At 37.7% G+C, this 21,819-nt stretch overlaps 1 protein-coding gene across 1 annotated transcript in view; it reads left to right on the top strand.

Annotated features, from left to right (window-relative positions):
* The first annotated feature begins 20,145 nt into the window (after window positions 1–20,145).
* tsc22d3 (TSC22 domain family, member 3) overlaps window positions 20,146–21,819 on the top strand; it is a 43,385-nt gene continuing 41,711 nt past the window's right edge. Inside the window, exon 1 of the mRNA XM_008420364.3 lies at window positions 20,146–20,860. Coding sequence (XP_008418586.1) covers window positions 20,520–20,860 — 341 coding nt within the window. The 5' untranslated portion in view covers window positions 20,146–20,519. The remainder of the gene's footprint in view (window positions 20,861–21,819) is intronic.

Below are 21,819 nucleotides of genomic sequence, written 5' to 3'. Positions count from 1 at the left end.
AAAATGTTTGTCCCATCTGCCCATTGGAGATTTAGTTTTAACTTAATCTTTTGATTGTATCAACGTTCTCTGATCGGAAGCAACATTAACATGGATCCAACTTTAATCTGATAGAATCTGTGGAGGCTCCGCAAAACTAAATATGACATTTGTTAAGAAAAGTAGATCAGCGATATTTTATTAAATGTTGGCATGACTTTTACAGTCAGATGAGAGAATGATAAATGCAAACTTAGAGGAAGTAAAAGATAGAAAATTAAAGCACCCAAAATGACTTTATTTTATATAACTAAGTAACACAAATCTTGGAATAATACTATAGAGCATATTTTCCACATCATGTAAGTAAAGAATATGCCAAAATTCTTATTTCAACAATTTCCTGTAGTTTTTCAAAATGCATAACTTGTTCCTCAAACAATCTGCAGTACTTTCCTGTAATCTGACTTTGCAATTTAGTATAACCCTCAGGGTTATTGTTAATTTAATAAAATTAAATACAAACTACATTCTCTAATAGATGTTGAGCTATTTTCTTTGTTTAAACTGCTGACAAGACATAGGATGCTGGAAAACTAAACTGTTTTACTTTTTTATTTGCTTTGATTGATTGATGAGTCATCGATTGATAACCGTAATAAGCAATGACATTAAATAATAAAATTTAAGTGAGCCAAAAAAATCAATACAATTCATAAAAATTGTTGGATAATCAAAACATGCCTATATGCATGTTTTTGCTCTGTCCAAATGTAGCAGATACTTATGCGTGTAATCTTGTAGAAGGAGAGAAAATATACAACTGCAACAAATAAATTCACATGCCTCCTGAAAATTTACAGAAAATAGAGCAACACAGAACACAGAGCAACTCAGTGGGTCACATACCATGTCTGAGCAATAAAACTGAAGCAAAACAAAAACGTCGCAGTGTCCGGCTGATTCTAATCGACATTTCCTCCGTCCTGAAGACGGAGCAGCCATACCTATTGCCCTCCTGTCTCCTGTCTTTAAAATGTTTCTCTAAGAATGCCCTGTGGTTGGCTGGTGGGAAATTCGATTTTATATCTGTGGATGAAATGCATAGGAACGGATCGGAGATGTTAATATCAGTATTACTTAAAACTGCAGGCAAGATAAATTTAGCAATTTAGCTCCTTAACTTCTTTAAATAAAGATAATCCTTTACTTTTGAAGATCAGGATGAGAGAAGCTTGTTCTTTGCCTGCAGGTGAGAGAATGTTGGTGTGTTTCAGCTGCATAAGGAACAAAGATTTATCTGCTGAATTGCTGCTTTCAAGCAGCTTTTAAATGCTAATGTGGTCGATGTCTAATTGTGGCAGAGCCGCACTGATTGTTGCCAACTTAATTAGTTCCTCTGTGACAAGTTGCCTGCTCGGTTAAGATGAGAAGGACAGCTTAATGCTGAGGGGAGAGCTGATAGGTGGTCTTTGTGTCTCTCTCTCACATCCGCCCAGCCCCCCCCCCCCTCCTCCTACAACACAAAGTGACCTTCACTATTTCACCCCACCACAGATAATTATTGATTGAATTTTGAGAGATGTGCCACGTTTGTTGTGCTTTTACCCGTTGTGAACTTTCAGGCCAACCTACTCGTGGATCAATGTCCGTTTGGACCGTTGACGGTCGTCCTGTAATCAGACAGAGGACCCTCAGTGGAGCGGAGGCAGAAGGTATTTAGAAAAGCTCAACAATCATCCTCCCCAGTTTGCTTTTTCAATATTTGCTTGTGAAGAATGAAGCGGTGGAGCAGCTGGTCAGGGCAGGAGGGGTGCTGTGATTCCTTCCCACCTTCCTCTGTATGCAGGTGTTAAAGTAGAACTCCAGGGCTCAGCGTGTCCTCAGGACTGAATACCAAAAGTGGACGGTGGAACTTTGTGCTGGCGTGGAAGGACTGCTAAACAGCCTGCTCCTTTGGGGACATGCCACTGTGAGCTTTGCAGATTTCATGTCGTGGCATTTGCCTTATCAATGCACATTGACAGATGCACAGAAGATTGGTGTTTTGTGCCGTACAGCTTGTAGACCTGCTGTTTTGTGATCTCACATTGTCACAGCTTGTCTGGAGTCCTCTTATGAACCTTATGCTGAATTTCATTTCCGTCACCCCTGATTTTAAACGTCAGTTGCTTCAAGGTCACAAAAGGCTTACACGTTTTTCACCTCTGGTAAATATGTGGAAAAAAAGCTCTAAAATAAGTTAATTTGGTAGCATGAGCTCCTCTTTAAAAATAGAGAAAAATCCAACATGAATTCGAATCCAGCAGGAAACAAAAAGATCTGACATTAATAAGGAACTTTTTCTTTTGTTTGTGTATTTTGAAACAGAAACACTGGTTGTTGGTGCCTCTCCAATAAATACTCAGTAAATTATCATTTTGCAAGGACAGCATTAACATTTCACAAAGTTGGAGCAAAAAAAAAGAAAATCTCTTCTGTATCAACACAAACTATAGGGGTAGACTTGGGATTTAGCCTTACATTTACAATGACTACAAATATGAACAAACCCAAAAAGACGTAACTAACGAAAGTTATCTCATTTGGTTTGATTCCAGATTCAAACATGACCAGCATATATTTTCTAGCAATCAATCAAGTTCAGGATGGAATGAACCAGAGCTGCTTCTTGCTTCAGTACCGACACACGTTTCTAGAAATCTTCTGTCTTTCTACTTTTGTATGTTCAGTTTTAAGTTGCTCCATAAAACCCTTTATCAGTTTTAACCTTTTGCACCCAGCTTGAGACTATGCAGTTATCTACACTCCGGATATGGATGCTTAAAGTATTAAGAGATTGTATCCATGAAAGTGGAGTAATAACATGAAAGCATTTAATGTTTTCCTGTGTTTTAAACCAGTTCTGACTCCAAGAGCACACATCTGTCAGGCTTTACATTCTGTAAAGCTCGAAACTAGTCATAAAATGCTAGCAGACGTGGTTTACATAAACATATTTCTCCAATAGGACTGCCTGTCTGCTTTCCACCTACTAATGAAAAGTAAATGAGATATTTTCTTTCTAAATGAAATATCAGTCCTAACGTATTCTGAAACCTTGGAGATCAATGAAAAAAAAAAAGCATTTAGCGTAGTGTGGAGATAAGTTTCAAAATGCATTATCTCCTACAAAGCTTCCTTAATTTGCATAGAGATTAGCCCAAACATATTGTTAATCATTACAGGGCTTATGAATGTTTAATGGACGAAGTGTAACTTGAAGTTCGAGGGGAAGTAATAATTGATGAAGCTGGGTGCAGATGGGACAGTGTGGGATACTTAATTAAATTTTGGCGCAGGCAAATGACCCATTTCTGAAGTTGCACAGGGAAAACTCAAGTTTTAAGCCTCCAGAATGTTTCACTTAAACAAGATTCAAACTCAGTTCAGTCTAATCTCTCAGAAGAAGTACCATTTATTTATTTAGACTTTCACTTTTAAGATATTTAAAAGTAAACGGCAATACTTTTGCATCTTTACAGATTACCCTACATGTTTTTTTTTTTGCTGAACAATAGGTTCAAAGAATCCATTTATGCAGCCCTTCACAGATTATGTAACTGTCTGTGACTAATCGCTGCTCTCCAACTGTATATGAGCATTTCAGCAAGTTTTTAAACACATTCCTTTTGTTGAGCTGCTCCGAGGATTTGGCTGCTATTTGTCTGGCTGTCTGTTGCGTCTGAGGATCAGCGCTGATATAAAGAGGCTGCCAGCTGCTTTCTTACAGCTCGCTGTCCAGACTGTGAGCCAAATGCGGGTAAAGCCGTACAGATGCACAAATGCTTAAAAAAGAGTAAGAGTGATAGTGAAGAGCATCTATGTCTGGATAAAAAAAAAACAGACATGGTGAACTCTATAAGGACATTTATAACAAGCAGGAATATGCATAAAAAGCAGCCCATTATGAAATAAAATATGATTTGTTCATACTAATCACTTTTGAATTATTATTTGTAAGATAGAAAACATGTTGACAGATTCTTTAGCATTAATTTCCAGTTTTCTGTGTTTAAAGATTAAATTAAATTTTAGAAAGAATATATCTTGCCACAAATTTCTGAACTAAGTCCAGTTTTATTAGCCAGACATTTATGCAAGTCTTGCAAGAATAGAGAACACGCATCTGACTCTCCCAGAAAGAAATCTGTTTTAGACCAATTTAAGGCGCTCGGGTTTTCTATTTCCCGCCCCCCCATCTTATTTTTAAACAGAATAAACAGAAGTTAAGACGCCTACCTGCTGTCTTGCACAGTTAGGATGATTATCTGGAGAAGCTTGAGAAGTGATCTTGTGTCACACAATCCTCAAACGAATAACCAGGCATCTGTTCCTGCCAGCCAGGAGGCGATGCTAGATGAGAAGAGCCGGAGGGGACTCCGATTATCCTGCGGCCCTGTCTGGAGTCCAGCTTGACAGCAGCCTGGAAAACAGAGCAGCAGTCCTGAAATTGAATTGGGGAGGGTTTAATGGGGTTTAAGGCTTTTGCTGTCAGTGTGACAGAGTTAGATAACTGAGGAAAATGTGAAAATGAAACTGACAGACGGTTTGAATGCAGATGTCAGTTGGAGACGGAGGAACAAAGACAGAAAGACAGATGAACGCAAATGAGGCAACAAAAAAGTATTTACAGCGCAAATGGGATGTTGGATATGAGACTTTTTTAAATTGATTTTTAAATGTAATTCTGTCAAATGCATTAGTAACGCCATAAACACAACCAAATTTAACAATCAAACCAAGACTATTCATGTAGTTGGAAGAAATTATTACTGCTGCAATCCAACATTGTGATCCTATTTGTGCTTTAAAGAAATTTAGAGGAATAAATGACTTCTTCCAATTAAGAGGACTACTTGTAAGCTTCTTCAAGAGGACAAAGTTATAAAAATATAACCCTGGGGTTTTTGTTAGCTTCAGTTTGCACACCAGAGTTAGCACAGACCTGAGAGCACAGTTTACTGCTCTCTCCCACTCTCTGTCTTTCTGAATTGTCAATCAAAAATCAGCTGAGGTGAGCCCGATGAGTTAAATAATTCTGATCAAGGCAACTATTATTGCTTTCTTTGACTTACAGATTGGTTGCAACTGTGTGTTAATGAAGGAATAATGTACAACAAAGTTTGTGGCTGTAATACGACAAAGTGGGAAAAAGCTGAAGGTGCTCGAATGCTCTTCAAGGCTTTTTACCCCACATTGAAAGCCGCCACAGAAATGAACATTTTTTAAGCTCTCACTTCAGACTTCCTCTGCTCCGCGTGACCTAATTGTGCAAACTGCAATTTGTATTTCAAATAGTACTCCCTTCTCTAGTTTCAAAGAAAAGAAAAAGCCTTTCTTCTAAAGTTCTGCTGTTTTAATTGTCCACTTTGATATCTGCTCTTCTACTTACAACAAAAACTAGTGCACTATTTAAAATTTCTTCATCCTACAGAAGGAAACTTTTTGACTTTGTTATTTTTTCAAAAGTTTCTGGGAATGATCCCTGGAAAGAAAACTTAGTGTTTCCTTTGCATGTGAAGATGGTGGTGCATAGAATATGGAAAACTAAATTCAAATGTGATGCTTTTCTGTTTAAAATCAATCATAGTAATACTGCTTTGTAGGCACAGTAGGAATGACTGAATCGGCCTCTTGCAGTAGGATGTTTGGCTCATTCTCTCTCTCTCGAGATAATTTCTCCTGGGCCAAGCCTGGAGAGTCGTGACAGCCTGTGCATGGATCCCAAAGACTCCCCCTAATCTGAAGGACCTCTGGGACACACTGACTGCCTTTTATTTGTCCTCACAATTCTCTGGCCTCAGGCGCGACTGGAAGACATGCTTCAGAGAAAGATGTGAAGCTGAGATGGGGGAAAAAATGGGAATAATAAAAAAAAATGTATGTATATATATATCTGAGTATGCTTAGACCCCTGAGCATCATTTAGAAAAAAACAGATTAGCAGAAAAAGTTACAAAAAAGTGAGCAAATGACAGAACAGCAGGAAGCAGGTAAATAGCTCAGAGGATATTTTTCTTAGCGTTTTTTAGAAGCACACCTTTTGTGTGTTTTTTTTTTTTTATATGTGTGAAAAAGCGTTAGATCGCAAGCTTCAAGGATCAGCCAGAAGTAAGACTGAAAAGAGCTTTTTGTTTGAAGTGGCACCGTGATACAAAACAGACAATAGACAAAGACAAATTTGATTGTGACTGTCAATTACAGCATGAAGACGGATAAAACTGCAGTGTCCGGCACAGAAATGCTGTTTGCGACCAAACCAACGGCACCAGCAGCTCACAGAAGAACATCCTGCTGGGCTGTTGGACAGACATCAAAGTCAGAGGCCTCAGATAGTTTCTCCGTCACACTGAGTGACCCAGCAGCACTTCACTTCCTCCATATGTACATGCAGCTCGATATCTATAAGCCCCACGCGCAACTCAAACACACTCGGATTTCTGTTGATGCTCTGTGCAAACTGTACGCTGCGACATTTAGCTTAGACTCAGATTCATATACTGTAACTCGTCACCCAGGAACCATTTCGCATCAGCAGACTGGAGTCTGTCACAGTTGTCATGATGTTTCATCTAGAAAGGCTTTGAAATATGGCTTCCCAGTAGTACCAACACTGACGACGCGTCCCACTCCTGCCCCATTACCATAGATATATGTGGAAATGATCTCTACGGTGTTTAGAACTAAAACTAGGCTTGCATAAGTGAGAAGCTAAACCACAAGAAGAAGAAATAAGAAGTACGTTATCACATTTAAAGTCTCTGGATTTCACGCTGTCTATCAGAGGGATTTTTGTTCATATAGAACAGACAGACGTGCTTTAAAAAGTAGATTTTCTTTCTGTGCTCTGGAGAAATGTGTGTAGACTGTCAAAAAAAAAAGTTATTGTCTGTTTTGAGACGAGTGAAAAAGCAGAGCGCTTTTTATGTTGAGAACACCCATATTCTTAAAAATGTCAGGCATCTTTATGTGAAAGCTGGAAGCAGAGAAAAATCAACTTACTGCATGGCACATTTATTTATTTACATTAAAACTCCACCAGATGAAGCAGAGTAAAAAAAAATAAAATAAAAAAAAAAACGTTGACAATTTCTTATTTAAATATATTTCTGGGGACCCTAAAATGAAACTCACGCACAATATTGGTGATAAGTTAAGTTACTGACACATAAAATTACTTAAAATAAAACTTTTCTTAGAATAAATAATGCATAGTGAAGTGGAGGGACTCAGGATATTAAGTATAATGAACACAAAGACAAGAAACTGGCACAGAGAGTCCAGATAACCACTGAAATCTGTCAGTATTTAGAAAACAATCCTGCTTCCTGTCAGTGCTAATTGACATCAGTTGCTTTGGTCTTAATTGACTGCCCAATAAAGACTTCCTATTACAAAGATATCGCACTAAAAGATACAATGGGGATTCATAAAACTAATGAATGACCATTAGAAATCCATAAAAACTGGCAGACTAAAAAAGGTTGAATGACTCAGTTTTCCTCTGATTTATTTTTACCCTCTTCTGTAAACACATTGCCTGCTGGATAGCATTCACTGTCATTCAGTAGTAAACAATCAGAAGTGGAAATAATTGTCAGAATATGGGAAACATACTGACCAAAACACTTCTCTCTTCTGTATTACCCAAGAATGAGTAAAACTAAATATGTGACATTTCATTTAATGCTAATTAGCTAAGGAACAGGTCTGTCTTACACTCTGTTGGATATTTTGAAAGATACGTCTCCCCAGATGAATTGCCGGATTACAGCTCAGTTTAATTCAGGCATGAAATAGACCATACACAAACACAAAGAAAACAAAAAGACCACACTCTTAATGTCGTTCAAATACAGATCAAACGGCTGTTTCTCCTCTGGTGAACTCACAATTTATTAGCTGCAACAAAATGGAAATCTGCGTTGTCCTCTTGAAAATTTTGTCAAAGAAAACAGACCTTATGCCATTTGTTGTTACCAGTTTCTTTGTAACAGAGTCTGACCAGGACTCCGGTGAAGGCTGGCCCCTGGAACGACTGATTAGATTTAATTAACAGTGAGTGAAGAAGCCCCTGTAGCTGCAATGTTTTTTTTTGTTTTTTTTTCTTTCTTTTAGAAATACTGTCACCAGAGATTCAACATGGGAACCCCAGGGGAGATGTTCTCGTAGTTGTTGCTTTGTTTGATCTACTTTAGGCCCCTGGCAAGCGTTAAATTTAAGTTTTGTTGCAAACGTTTGAAAACACTACACTGACGTTTCCACTGTGGAGGCTTAGCCGAGGACACTTTTATGGTTTTTCATGCATAAGAGTTTGCTGTGACTTTGCTGAGGACACTAGTGTGGATGTTTTCAGTCTGACTGTTGACACATGTAAGCTCCAGGACATGGGACTGTCTGACAGACCAGACAAACACTGGGTGCCGCCATCAGCATCAGGATTACATAAATGTAATGAAACCAAGCAACACATCCACCCTCACTTCAACTCGCCACCCACAAATACACAGGGGGCAATCATGGGAACGAGACACACCTGGGAGACAATCAACGGGGAAAGACGCAGAGACAAGACTCACAGGGAACAGGATCACACAGAAACTCAAAAATAAACATAGAAACACAGATCACGACATTCAGATAGTACATAAATTTGAACATTCAAGCCAGGCATCAGTTTCTTAAAGCTGTCCCTTTTCTTTTTCTCTCACTTAGTAATATCCAGTCTGAAATAAATTACTTGGGTCTGCAATGTGGACCTGCATGAAACTAGACACATTTTGAATCAATCAAAACTGATCAAAGAATAAAATCTTGTATTGCAGGTCCTGATGTTCATCATTTTTGGCTACTTAGAGACTATACATTTTTTCTTTCCTGGATCTTCCTATGATCTGTGGCGAGTGTGCAAATATGTCAGGATACCTAATTGTGGATTAATCATTTTGGCATGACATAAAATATCAGATATGCTTTTAATTGCTTAACGTCTGCTGGTGAGAATCAGCAGAAGTTGATTTAACTCCAGTCTTCCAGAATTGGAGTTACATTCTGTTTGATTTAAAAGGGATCCCATTAAAATTGAAGCTTAGCCTGGAGAATAATCAGCATAAGCCTTTCTTCCCACATGTTTCCTTAAAAAGAAATGTCTCACCTGAATTTAAACCAGAAATGTTATCAAGGCTAACAGACTCTTTTCAAGTGTAAGCATCATGATTTACCGTTACACAAACTGCAACACCAAATCCAGAAGCATAGCAAATCATCCCTTCAAAGAAGGAGAGTTGGAAGTCAAATGTACTGTACATGCTGCTGTCGAAAGGACACCGCCTGCTGAGCAAAAAAAAAAAAAAAAAAAATCCCATTTGAACTTCAAATAATCAGCAGAAACATACAGGGGAGATCAAACATTTGAATCAAAGTAGCAGCACTTGAAAAATTGACTGCAGGGACAAATGAATTATGGGAAAGCACAGTCTTCTAAAGGAATATCCCAAGGTTGTTCGACATTTTCCTTTTTTTATTTAACACTTATCAACAAACTTTTGATGCATTATTCCATCTAAGATCTCAGTGGGGAATATTTGCTGTGCGTTGTACAGTGCTTTGAAGTTCATACTTATTGAACTTTTTGGTGTTTTATCCCATTAAAACCACACAATTCATTGTGTTTTTAATAGGATTTTATGTGGTAGACGATACACTAAATGTTTAGGTTTAGAGGAAGGGAAACAATCCGGATTTTATAACTCAGCTCCCCTCCAGTCATTCATTTTAAAAACACATTTCATTGCTATTACAACTGTGATTTACAATTACAATTAATGAACAGAGGTTAACAAACATGTAACATCTACATCAGATTTGCTACCCTTTTCCTGCTGAAGAAAAGCAAACAGTGCTTCCAGCTTCCTCCTCTTTGCCAAAGCAAGTATCCCACTGCATGATGCTGCCACCTCCATGTTTCATCGTCCACACAAGGCACAATATTTTGCATGTAGGTCAAACACTTTTGCTTTAGTGTCAGCTATCCAAATTTAATTTATTTGATGTCTCTCCTATAGGCTTGTGGTAAATGTTAATTTTTTTTCTGCCAGTCTTCTATAAAGACCATTAAAAAAAACAAAAAAACATGTGACTAATAGTTTATCTGACAACAGATTGTACTTTACAAGCAAGTGCCAACATTTTCCTTCCACATTGTGCAGTAACATAAAAAATACACTGAAATGTCAGAGAAGTTTTACCAATGCAAACCAGGCTGCAAAGACTAGGGTGGAGAAAACGGTGTAGAAGGTAGTTTGTTTCATGTTTCCTCAGTGAGGAAGACAAACTGGTAGATGGTGGGATGTGTAATTTAAAAAGAAAAAGGAAAAGGTGGATATAAAACTGAAGTTGAGTAGTGAGGAAGGTGGTAGAGCAGGGCACTGAGAAAGTGAAACTAGGCACGTTGGGCAATGAGCTCAGATGTAGGTTTCCTGGCAATTACTTCTCCAATTTAATATATGGCCTAAATCTACTCTATGGCAAGCACATGCTCACCACTTGGGTTCAGTGCTGTATGCTCCCTGTGATGAGAGATTGCCTGCTTAACGTTTTTTTTTTTTTTTTTCTACAATCCAAGGCTAACCAGAGGTAGAGCATTTCTTAAAGATGACTGGACAGCAAAGTTAATCCTCAGAGGGGGTGAGAAGCTTAAGATTATTTGCCATATCTCACCAACCAAGGATATGAGTCTGTCTGGGTCGGGTGTCTTGACCAATTGCAGCCCAAGGCTGGAGGATCAAATTCACAGGCGAGAGTAAAGAAATAATGCACTGGGATGGAGACAGTGCCATAGACTGAGTCTATATTCACCTATAAAAAACTGGACTCCAATATTATTCCATGAATTAAGAGAAGGCTCGCTATGCAGCATGTTTATCTTTTTCTCCATGCTCTTTGATCTTCACGTTGCACGTTTCTCTAATTAAGAGCCCAACTGTACAAAACTACTAGAATGTAAACACAAGTGTTAAATTGACAATGCCAGCTCCAGTTATAAGCGGATTCTGCAACTTGCGAAATGTTAAGCAGAAAAAAAAACAAGTCATATTGCCCTTTAGATGCATAATTAGTATAATACAAAAACAAGAATACTGTATGTTTTAGTTTGCTTTTACTGCCCTCTAGTGTTATTTAAGTAAATTTGTGACGTCGATGTCATAGCAGAGTCTGTGAGCATGTTCAGTCACTGTTTGAAAACACAAAATGCAACAAAATGCTCTGGAATTAGCCAGCATTTCTAACAGTGTTCAGAAATAATTGTGTGTGTAATTACTAACTGACCTAAAACAGAAAATATTCAGCCTCGCTTAATAATACAGGTAGTTCTGTGTTTTTTATGTCCAGTGTAAGGCAGTTATTTTTTTTCTCTTACTGCAATTATTACATTTCACAGTTAAGACACAAGTTGGAACTTTTTTCTCATCTTCCAGGCTGCATACGAGGATTCAACCTCTGCGCTGAAATCTGTACACTGGTGGAAAGGACTTGTCTTGCATCCACATTGCAATATCTACAAAACAGAGTTCCATCAATCTTCTACCACAATACAAGGCTGCAAGATTTTTACTGATGGACTGAGGCAGGTTTTATGTCAATCATCCTGATGATACTTTTTGTAAACTAATCACTGGTTTCACTCAACAAAGGTTTCCTGGAAGTCCTTCAGCATCCAAGAGTTTAGCATGGTGAAGCAAAATGACTTGTGAAGACCAAATTATACATCTGGACACATTCTTGGTTTTATATTGAACATCTTTAATTAACCAAAGGGTTCTTTATAGACATGTACATCTTAGGTCCACATACTCATAATTTCAAGTCTGGTAATGCATACCATTTTGGGATGTATTACTCCAAATGGGCTTAAGTTGCTTTGAAACTTAAATGATAGCAAATATTTTAAACTTAATTAAAGTCATACCAGCTGAGCTTTTGCAATTTTGCACCGTGAAGCAAAAGGCATGCACATGTTTTATGTCTGGGCTGAATTATCAGAATTATTTGAGCAGATTTTGGAAGCATGCCACCGGTAACACAGAACATCCACTATCCTACTTTCGGTGACCTAGTTTAGACAGCTGTGGGACTCTGTCTTTAAAAAAGCAATTCCCTACCAATCAATGTTTTACACACATTTTCTGCATCATTTGGCATGGTGTGATCTAAATGTCCAGAGACTTAATTTCTGTCCAAGCAAGTTAAAACAAGACCTCAAACAAAGTATAACAGGCAGAGATAAAGCTCTCGACATGCATTCATTACTTGGTGTCAGTTTCTGTGTGTTTTTTTCAGACAGAGATTTATTCAGTTTAAACCATTTGGATTCAGGCATCTTCTAGTACTATTCTAAGTAATATTCTTTTCCTGCATGTTTCCTGAATACCTCTGGACACTTACGGTCCTAACAGGCTTCGTAGACCTGAAGACGCCGGCGGAAACAACGGCGTCTTTCAAGAATCAACTGCCACTGCTCTTCCTGCCATTCTCGCTGCGTGAGGTTCGCTTCTGATCAATACGTCTGAGTTCTGACCTCCGTTTGTTGGAGCCCACCAGAGCGGAGGAGGAGACAGGAGGACCGGGGAGGGAGAAACCAGGATTTTCCTGCCAGGCCAGTCAGCTAGCTCCAGGGCTAGCTACAGTGGATCCTGAAAGCCACGGGAAAACGGTGGAGGTCTACACGCGAGCCTCGAGCTTCATCCAGGGCTCATCAGGTCCCGCTACAATCTGGGCTTCAGCTGCATCAACCTGGGGGCCCACAGTCCATTGCATAATTTGGTAATTCGGTTCAGCCGCGGTGGTGTGGAGGATCGTGTTGGTGGAGGAGACGCCGACATCGTGCGAGCAGAGCCCCGCGGCGTGGTGTTGGAGGCCGCGGAACCGGCTGGGGCAGCTGCCGCTGGGACGGTTCAGGAGTACGTGAGTTATGCCGGGGCCAGGTAGACGCGGACAAAGAAAAGACTCATGTAATGAGAACTCAGACAGTCTTGAGGAAATTAAAAGATCACTGAATTTTATAGTTAGTTAAATTCCGCAAAAGGAAGTTAAACCCTGAGAATCCTAGGCACTGTCAGGTACAATAAAAGCAGTTAAAGTCCGCGGGAGGGCAGACTCCCCTAACTCTAAGTTAGTTAAATTCTGTGTGGGACGGCGGCGTCCCCTGCTAAAGGACGGCGGAGTCCTCTATGAAATAGTTAAATTCCGCAAAGGACGGCGGAGTCCTCTATAGTTAGTTAAATTCCGCAAAGGACAACGGAAGTTTGTTTTTTTATTTTTATTTATTTTTTAAATTTCTCTCTTTCTCACTGTTTATTTCTGTTTTTATTTTAATTATGTAAAGCACTTTGAAATGCCTTGCTGCTGAAATGTGCTATACAAATAAAATTTGATTGATTGATTGATAGTGAAATGACAAAAGTATCTAAACAGCAGGAACTCCTGGTCAGTCTGATTGAGGAGGTGAAACAGTTAAGAGTTCTCTTAAGTGACAGAGATAAACAAATAGCTAAGTTGGAACAAAGAGTGGATGATCTGGAACAATATTCTAGACGTGATGATTTAGTAATCACAGGACTGGAAATAAAACCCAGATCCTATGCAAAAGCAGTGGCAAATGTACATACTACAGAGGACTCCCCACATGAAGACCTGAGGACTCTGGAACAACAGGTTGTAACATTTCTGCAGGACAAGGACATTGAAATCAAACATGAGGACATTTCAATCTGTCACACTTTACCCAACAAATCAGATAAACTTAAACCGGTAATAGTTATTAGATTCATTAGTAGGAAAGCAAGAAACAACTTAATTATGCAGGCAAGAAAACTGAAGGGTACAAACGTCTATATAAATGAACATTTAACTAAACAAATGGAGCTATTGCACGGGAGGCAAGGTTGCTGAAAAAAAATAAAAAATAGCTGCAACATGGACACGAAATGGAAACATCTGGATCAAGAAAAAGGAGGGAACACAGGCTAAAATGGTCCAAGAACTCAAAGACTTGGAAACATTTAAATGAATTAAAGAGGATAAAACCTTAAAGAACTGAAACAGCACTGAAAAAATGAATCTAATAATATACCGGACAATGTGAAATATACTTATATATGGCATTATATGAAGATGTAGAGACAAAGGTTTACAGCTTGGACGATGTAATTAATCCAGAATTCTTTCCTGTTGTTAAAGACTCTGAATATTACGATGTAGAGCAATTCCAGAATATTAATACAACATATGGTCTTTCTATTATCCACTTCAATTGTAGAAGTGTGAATGCAAATTTATCTAAAATAACAGATTATTTACAACAGTTAAACAGAACCTTCTCAATAATAGCACTTTCAGAGACATGGCTTAATGATTCAAACATAGATAATATTTATTTTGATGGGTATGAGTTATATTATAAGAACAGGAGCAATAAAAGGGGAGGAGGAGTTGCTCTATTAGTTAATAAAGAAATAAAATGTAAAATCATTAATAAAATGTCATGGACTATAGATAATATTATGGAAATAATAACAATTGAAATAATAAATAAGATTTCTAAAAACATTATTATAAGTTGTGTATATCGATCACCTGAATCAAACATAGATTTTTTTACAGATAAAATTATAAATGTCTTTGAGGGGAGTTGTAATAAAAAAATTGTTTTGTGTGGGGACTTTAACATTGACCTGGCCAATAAAACTAAGTCAAAACATATTGTTACATTTATAAACTTAATGCACAGTTTAAATCTTTATCCAATGATATCAAGACCCACAAGAATCACATCCCACAATGCTACAGTAATTGATAATATTTTTACAAATATAACAAACAGAGAGATAATGAGTGGTATTTTGATTACTGATGTAAGTGATCACTTACCAATTTTTACAATTTATAAAGATGTTCAAAGTAGTACAAAAGACATTAAAATCAAGGAAAAAAAAATAGACACATCAAGAAAAGCTTTGGATAACTTAAAAGACGATTTAAAAAAACAGAACTGGAAGAATGTATATGTTGATGATGTGAACAAAGCATATGATGTGTTTATGAATATTGTAGAAGATTTGTATGGAAAAAATTGTGTAAAAAACAATTATACAAAAAACAATACTGTCAACAAACCATGGATGACAAAAGGCTTAAAAAATGCTTGTAAAAAAAAGAATTACTTATATTCATGTTTCTTGAAATTAAGAACAAAAGAATCGGAGGACAAATATAAGAAGTATAAAAACAAGTTAGTTCTTATCATAAGACAGCATAAAAAGAAATATTATAGTGATTTATTAAATAGAAGTAATGGTGATATGAGGGCAACATGGAAAATAATGAATGGTGTTCTGAAAAACCATAAAAAATATGCAGGCATTCCACAGCACTTTGTAAAGGAAGACAATGAAATACATGATCTGAACGAAATTGTAAATGAATTTAATCATTATTTTGTGAATGTTGGTCCTAGTCTTGCAGCTAAAATACCAAAAATAGATACAAATTTGAGTCATACAATCACGGGTTGCACCAACAGTATTTTTCTTGATGGAACTGACAAAAAAGAAATAAAGATTATTGTAAACAATCTTGCAAGCAAAAGATCAAAAGACTGGGTGAACATGGATATGAGGGTTGTAAAGGATATAATGGATTATGTTATTGAGCCATTTACATATATTTGTAATTTATCATTTCAAAATGGTGTATTTCCAGACGGCATGAAGATAGCCAAGGTAATCCCTATCTACAAAAATGGAGAAAAAAATTTGTTTGCAAATTATCGGCCAATTTCTTTGTTACCACAGTTCTCAAAGATTTTGGAAAAATTATTTGTAAATAGATTAAATTTATTTATTGATAAACACAATATATTAAGTAGCAATCAATATGGGTTTAAGTCTGGAAATTCTACATCAATGGCTATCATGGACTTGATTGAACAAATAACAGAAGCTGTTGATCAAAAACAGTATTGTGTTAGTGTTTTTGTTGATTTGAAGAAGGCCTTTGATACCATTAACCACACCATTCTTCTGGAAAAGTTAAATAGATATGGCATAAGAGGTACAGCTTTACAGTGGGTATCTAGTTATCTGGAAAATAGGAAGCAGTTTGTGCAGGTGAATGATGCAAGATCTGAACTCCGCAACATTACATGTGGGGTTCCTCAGGGTTCTGTACTTGGGCCAAAGTTGTTTCTTTTATATCTGAATGATTTAGTAAATGTGTCAGGGCTTCTTAAATGTGTGTTATTTGCAGATGATACTACCTTTTTCTGTTTAGGAAAAGACATAAAACAAATGATGGAGATGATACAAACAGAATTTATTAAGATACAAACTTGGTTTAAATTAAATAAATTATCATTAAATTTGAATAAGTCGAATTATATGCTTTTTAGTAAAAGACATAAAGCTATCGATCTTCCTTTTGAAGTCGATGATGTTGAGATCTGTAGGGTCAATGAGGTTAAGTTCTTGGGTGTTATCATTGATGAAAAGCTGACATGGAAACCCCATGTAAATTATTTAAAAACAAAAATAGCCAAATCCATGGCAGTATTGTACAAAGTAAGGGATTTATTTCATGACAAAGCTTTATTTATGTTATATAACGCAATAATTGCTCCACACCTGACTTACTGTATTGAAGTCTGGGGAAAGCATGTAAAACAATTACAAATCCCATTTATATTTTACAGAAACGAGCAATAAGATGTATCACCAGAAAACATTATAATCACCCATCAAATGCTTTATTTGTCAGTTGAAATTATTGAAATTTTATGAGTTGGTTGATTACAATATTTTGCAGGTTATGTATAAAGCTCATAAAAGTTTATTACCTCTTAATATGCAATTATACTTCGTTAAGAGAGTAAGTAATTACAATCTTAAGGGTATAGAAATGTTTGTAAAGCCCAAGATTCGAACAAATTTGAAGGACCGATGTACATCAGTACAAGGCATAAGATTGTGGAATAATCTGGAAAGTGATTATAAAAATGCTGGCTCGAAAGATATATTTAAGAGAATGATAAAAGTTAAGTTGTTGAAGACGTATACAATTGTATAATGTGCAATCATAACAATTGTTGTACAAGAAGGAGTTGATGTTTTCTTTTTTCTTTTGTTATGTTTTATTAATTGAAAATTATCATTGTTTGAATTTGTTTATTTTGGAAAAAGGGGCAGATATTAATAAGAATTTTATTCTTCTTCTGCTACCTTTCATTTTATTTGTGTTTTGTATATTCTTTTTGTATGAATAGCATCTGTTTTGTTTTAAATGAAATGAATAAATTCTATTAAAAAAAAAAAAAAAAAAATACCTCTGATTTAAAACCCTGGACAGGTTGCCAGTTCATTACAGGGTGACATAGAGACAAACAAGACAAACAGCCTTACACACACAATTTAAAATCATATTGTGTCTAAAGTCATGTCTACAGTCTTGTCTCATAATTAACCAATCAAATGGTGAATGTCTAGACTTGCTTACCTGTCCTGCAAGCATATAGCCACAAAAAATAAGACAGTAAAACTTTCACCTCTTGTCATTGTCAAAGTTACTTCCCACAACACATAAACAAAAGATTGACTGAAGATCCAACACAGCAAAGCCTGCCTGATGTTATTTTACCCCGTTCCTTCTTCAAAGACTTTCTTAAGTGTGTAGCCACGTTGAATCATTTTCTTGCATTTTTCATTTCACAATTCTCCTCACACTCTCGAATGAGAACATGTTAGGACTGAAACCAGGCCAGTCAAGTGTTTGTATTTTCTTCTTTCATGCAATGTGTGCAGAATAAAATATTTTTTCTTTGTTTACATGCTGAACAATACTTGGATGTCAGTTTTGTTCTGAGTGTTTTCTGTATATTTTTCTTTTAACACTGCCTTCCAGTAGGGTGACTGATCTTTTTACAAGGGCCCTGATGAAAATCGCTGTGAAAAGAATGGATTTCTTGCTGATAGCAGTGTGAATGGTCAGCAGAAACGCTCTCCATTTCATCCCAAAAACATATAGAAAACCAGATCACAACCAGAGGACCCATCACATTTTCACTGAGATGATGCATACAAGCAGTCACTGAATACAGAAATGTTCAGCATTGCTTTTAGAAGAAGGGTTCAGTAGTAAAGTATTGTACAATTTATGAAAGAAATCCAATACTGCGGCAATTAACAAAAAATATTTCCCAATGTAATTCTGTGCCTTTATGGCTTAGCTAATGATGCTTGAATCTATTTGACAACTTCTGCTAATTCAAATTTTGTGCAAAATGAAGACGTATGAACTGTATTCTGGTGCGAAACACAGAATGCAAAATTGACTGCTAAACTGAAAACTCCTTCTTCAAATAGCAGTTAGAATCATTTACTTGAAAACATCCAAAAGCTGTGAAGCTACATACAATAAAATCTACAGCGTTGAGTTGTTTAGCCAAATCTGAGGTACCACACGCAGAATCACTCAGCCTGCAGCTAGACTAGAAAGAGTAGAAGCAGATGGTTAATCTTAAAGCAATTCCTCAATGCTTCCTATTTCCCACTAGATGGCAGTCTACACCCAGATTAGACTGCCATTCTGCTCTCACCCAACCAAACTGTAGCAGCCTTGCTGCCTGAGGACATCATTACACACTCAATAAAGCAATAGTCAGTCATTTTCTCTGCTAAATTGATCCCCCTGCTCCCCTACAATATGTGCTGTGATATATATTTTTTCTGCAGCAGAAACCGCCTGACGCATGGGAGTACAATTATCTTGTTGCCGTGTTCTTGCGTGACCATCCATCTGTTGACAGCATGCAGTACACTCGTTGGTCAGCGGCCGAGGTCAGCAGTGCCATCATCCCGGCGCATCGGCGCGGTTGTAATGACACTGTTCTGGTTTGTACAAAAGCTTGTGAAGCATGTTTCTGCAGGGCATGAACACGACACACACACAGCTGCACAGCTTTAAAAGAGATATGGAAATCGACAAAACTGCTATCAAACACAGTTTGGGGGCCTGATAAGATTATGGCTATGTGCAAGTTGAGAACACACAGTCTCCTGCTCTCACTGACACACACACACGCACACACACGTGCACACGCACGCACACACACACACACGCACGCACGCACACACACACAAAACAAAGAAAAGAACATACACACTAAATCTATTTTGGCAAATAAGCTCATTAATGTCACATTCTGCCTTGAAATCATGTAGATAAAGACCATCAGTTACCATCAAATACAAAATAAATGCACAAACTTGTTCAGATGCTCAATTTAAAACTCTATAGTCTTGAACTTTTTTTTACATTTATTGGTCAGATGAGACTAAAACTGAACTTTTTTCTCTATGTGCCATGATCTCATCGTCTCTACTGTGGTAGGAGCATCATATTGTGGAGATGCTTAGCAGGAAACTAGAAGCTGGCCACAGTTGATTGTAAGATTGATGGAGTGCTGCAAAAAAATCTAAGATTGAGGTCAGAGGTTTTCCTTCCAGCAGCACAAAAATCCTAACAGTACAATGAGCTCTACAAAGAAATTGTTTAGATCACACTTTGTGCTCTAAAGACGTTTATTTGAGTGACAGCAACATGACAAAATAGGAGAAACTGCAACAGAGAATTTTTTATTTTAATTTTTTTGCAAGGCCCTGAACTGTGTAAAGTCCTAACGAGAAGCAGGCCTTTTCAATTAAATGTGCCAACTTTAGCTGAGGCAACCCTTGCGTGCTTTTATTTTTCACAACTTAGCACATCTTATCATAGTTTAGAGTCGCTGCAAAACCTTCTCTCTCTGGCAACTCCTTGGGCTGTCAGCAGGGTAAGGTGGAGCTTAGACAGCTGCACATGTTTCAAGCATGCTCAGCAAGGTTCCCTCCCTCTCAGTCTCCTGTTCTCGCTCTGGTAATCTGAAGGAGAAAGAAGGAGGGATCAGTTTCTGCAAACAGTGATGCTTTTTACCAATCACAGGTCTTTCCACTCCCTCTGTGTGTCCTTCCCTCCTCTTTTGCTCCCTCCTCCGTGTCTCTAGGCACGGCAACTAAAAAAAAAAAAAAAAAAAGTTCAGGGAAAACAGTGATAAGCAGCAAGCAGCTTCTGGGTTTTGCTTACAAGCGGACTCCCGCTGAATCGATGCGAGAGAATGTTTGCATAGAACTCTATTTTCCTGCCACTGTAGCAAAACAGTGCAGCAACGTCGGCTCGGAACGAAAAAGCTGCAACACAGGACTTCCTCAGGAGGGGAGACTCATTGACAGAAGCAGGCAGAGTGCGTGGCGACTTCTCAGGAGGAGCTCAACCTGACGCTTTAGCCTCACTGGCCCAGGCGTGGGGACAGGATGACACACTAGACTATCCCTGAACTTCTTCCACTTTGTCCTCACGTCAGTCTCTGTCATTCCTGCACCTGCTCCCTTTTCCTCACTCACCTGCCCACGAAGATGTCAGACGAAGACTGCCGCTCGCCCATAGGCCTGGACTGCTGCAGCTGCTGCCTGGACCTGGCCAATGGGTGCGATGACTCCCTGTCCAGCAGTCCGAGTCGAAGCCATGGCACAGCGGGGGCCCTGCCACCGAGCCCCACCAGCCCCAGCGTGAACCACTTCCGTCAGCTCCGCAGCCAGCTGATGTACCAGAACCTGAACACAGACAAGCTGAACAACATCATGAGGCAGGACTCCCTGGAGTCGGTGGTGAGGGACCCCTGCTTTCTCCTCAATGAGGGCATCTGCAGCAGCAACATCGACCAGACTATGTTGTCCATTCTACTCTTCTTTCACAGGTATGTTTAATCTCCTGATCTGATTAAGACATACTTAATAAGTCAGCGACTGAATCTAGAAGGTCTGTTCTCACAATACCAAATTCTGATTTGAACTGAAAACGATTCTTTATGGTTCTTAAAGAGTATTCATGAAGAAGTTTGCCTTATCACCTGTAGAAGTGTGCATAAAATCATCAATGAAAACTAAGCTAAAATGTATTTTTAAAGTTCAAATTTTATTGAAAACAGTTATATGACATCTAAAACAGCGATGTAAAAAGATCCAACTTTTAAACTAAATCATTTCAGTATACTTGCAGATCTTCTCAAATTCGTGCATGTTCTGACATGTGCAATCAAACGTGCGCAACTCTGACAAATCTGGGATTTTACTCTGTGATCCGTGATTTTGTTTTTGAACTTCCTGACTTTACATGCAATGACTATTGTTTGCATTACCTAAAAATAAATCAATTTGTTGGACCAATGGGGGGGAGGGGAGTAAAGTTCATTGTGAGAAACCAATTTCTTCCCATAACTTTATTAAAATAATTCTTTTATGGTTTGACACTTTCAGTCGAAATGTGTTTTTTTTAAAACACATCTTTTTAAACCTCATAATTGAATTTTTGAGAAGGACCAGAACCTATTAAGTCTTAGCGATTTAAGGTTTAATTTGCAATGTTGCTTCAGTTTTTTTCTAAAGAGCTGCAGTTTTCAGTGTTGTTTAATTTCCTGGGTTAAAGTCGGGCTGATGTCATTTCAGAGAGGAAAATCAATACATATACTGGAAAATAAAATCCCATTTAACAACGTTCGTACACAGCATGCGAAACACAGAAGCATCAAGGTCGATTCTTGACCAATGAAAGATACATTTTTATTGATTTAATTTTACAGTAATCTTGAGGACATTCTTAATATTTATCTCAGCTTTTGTTTTCTCATTGTAAATACTTACGTTCACATAATCTTGT

The sequence above is a fragment of the Poecilia reticulata genome, chromosome 10, assembly GCF_904066995.2.
Source record: "Poecilia reticulata chromosome 10, P_reticulata-male-v2, whole genome shotgun sequence".
Lineage (NCBI taxonomy): Eukaryota > Metazoa > Chordata > Actinopteri > Cyprinodontiformes > Poeciliidae > Poecilia > Poecilia reticulata.
The sequence above is the reverse complement of the archived record's forward strand: the minus strand, read 5'-3'. Positions and strand labels throughout refer to the sequence as shown.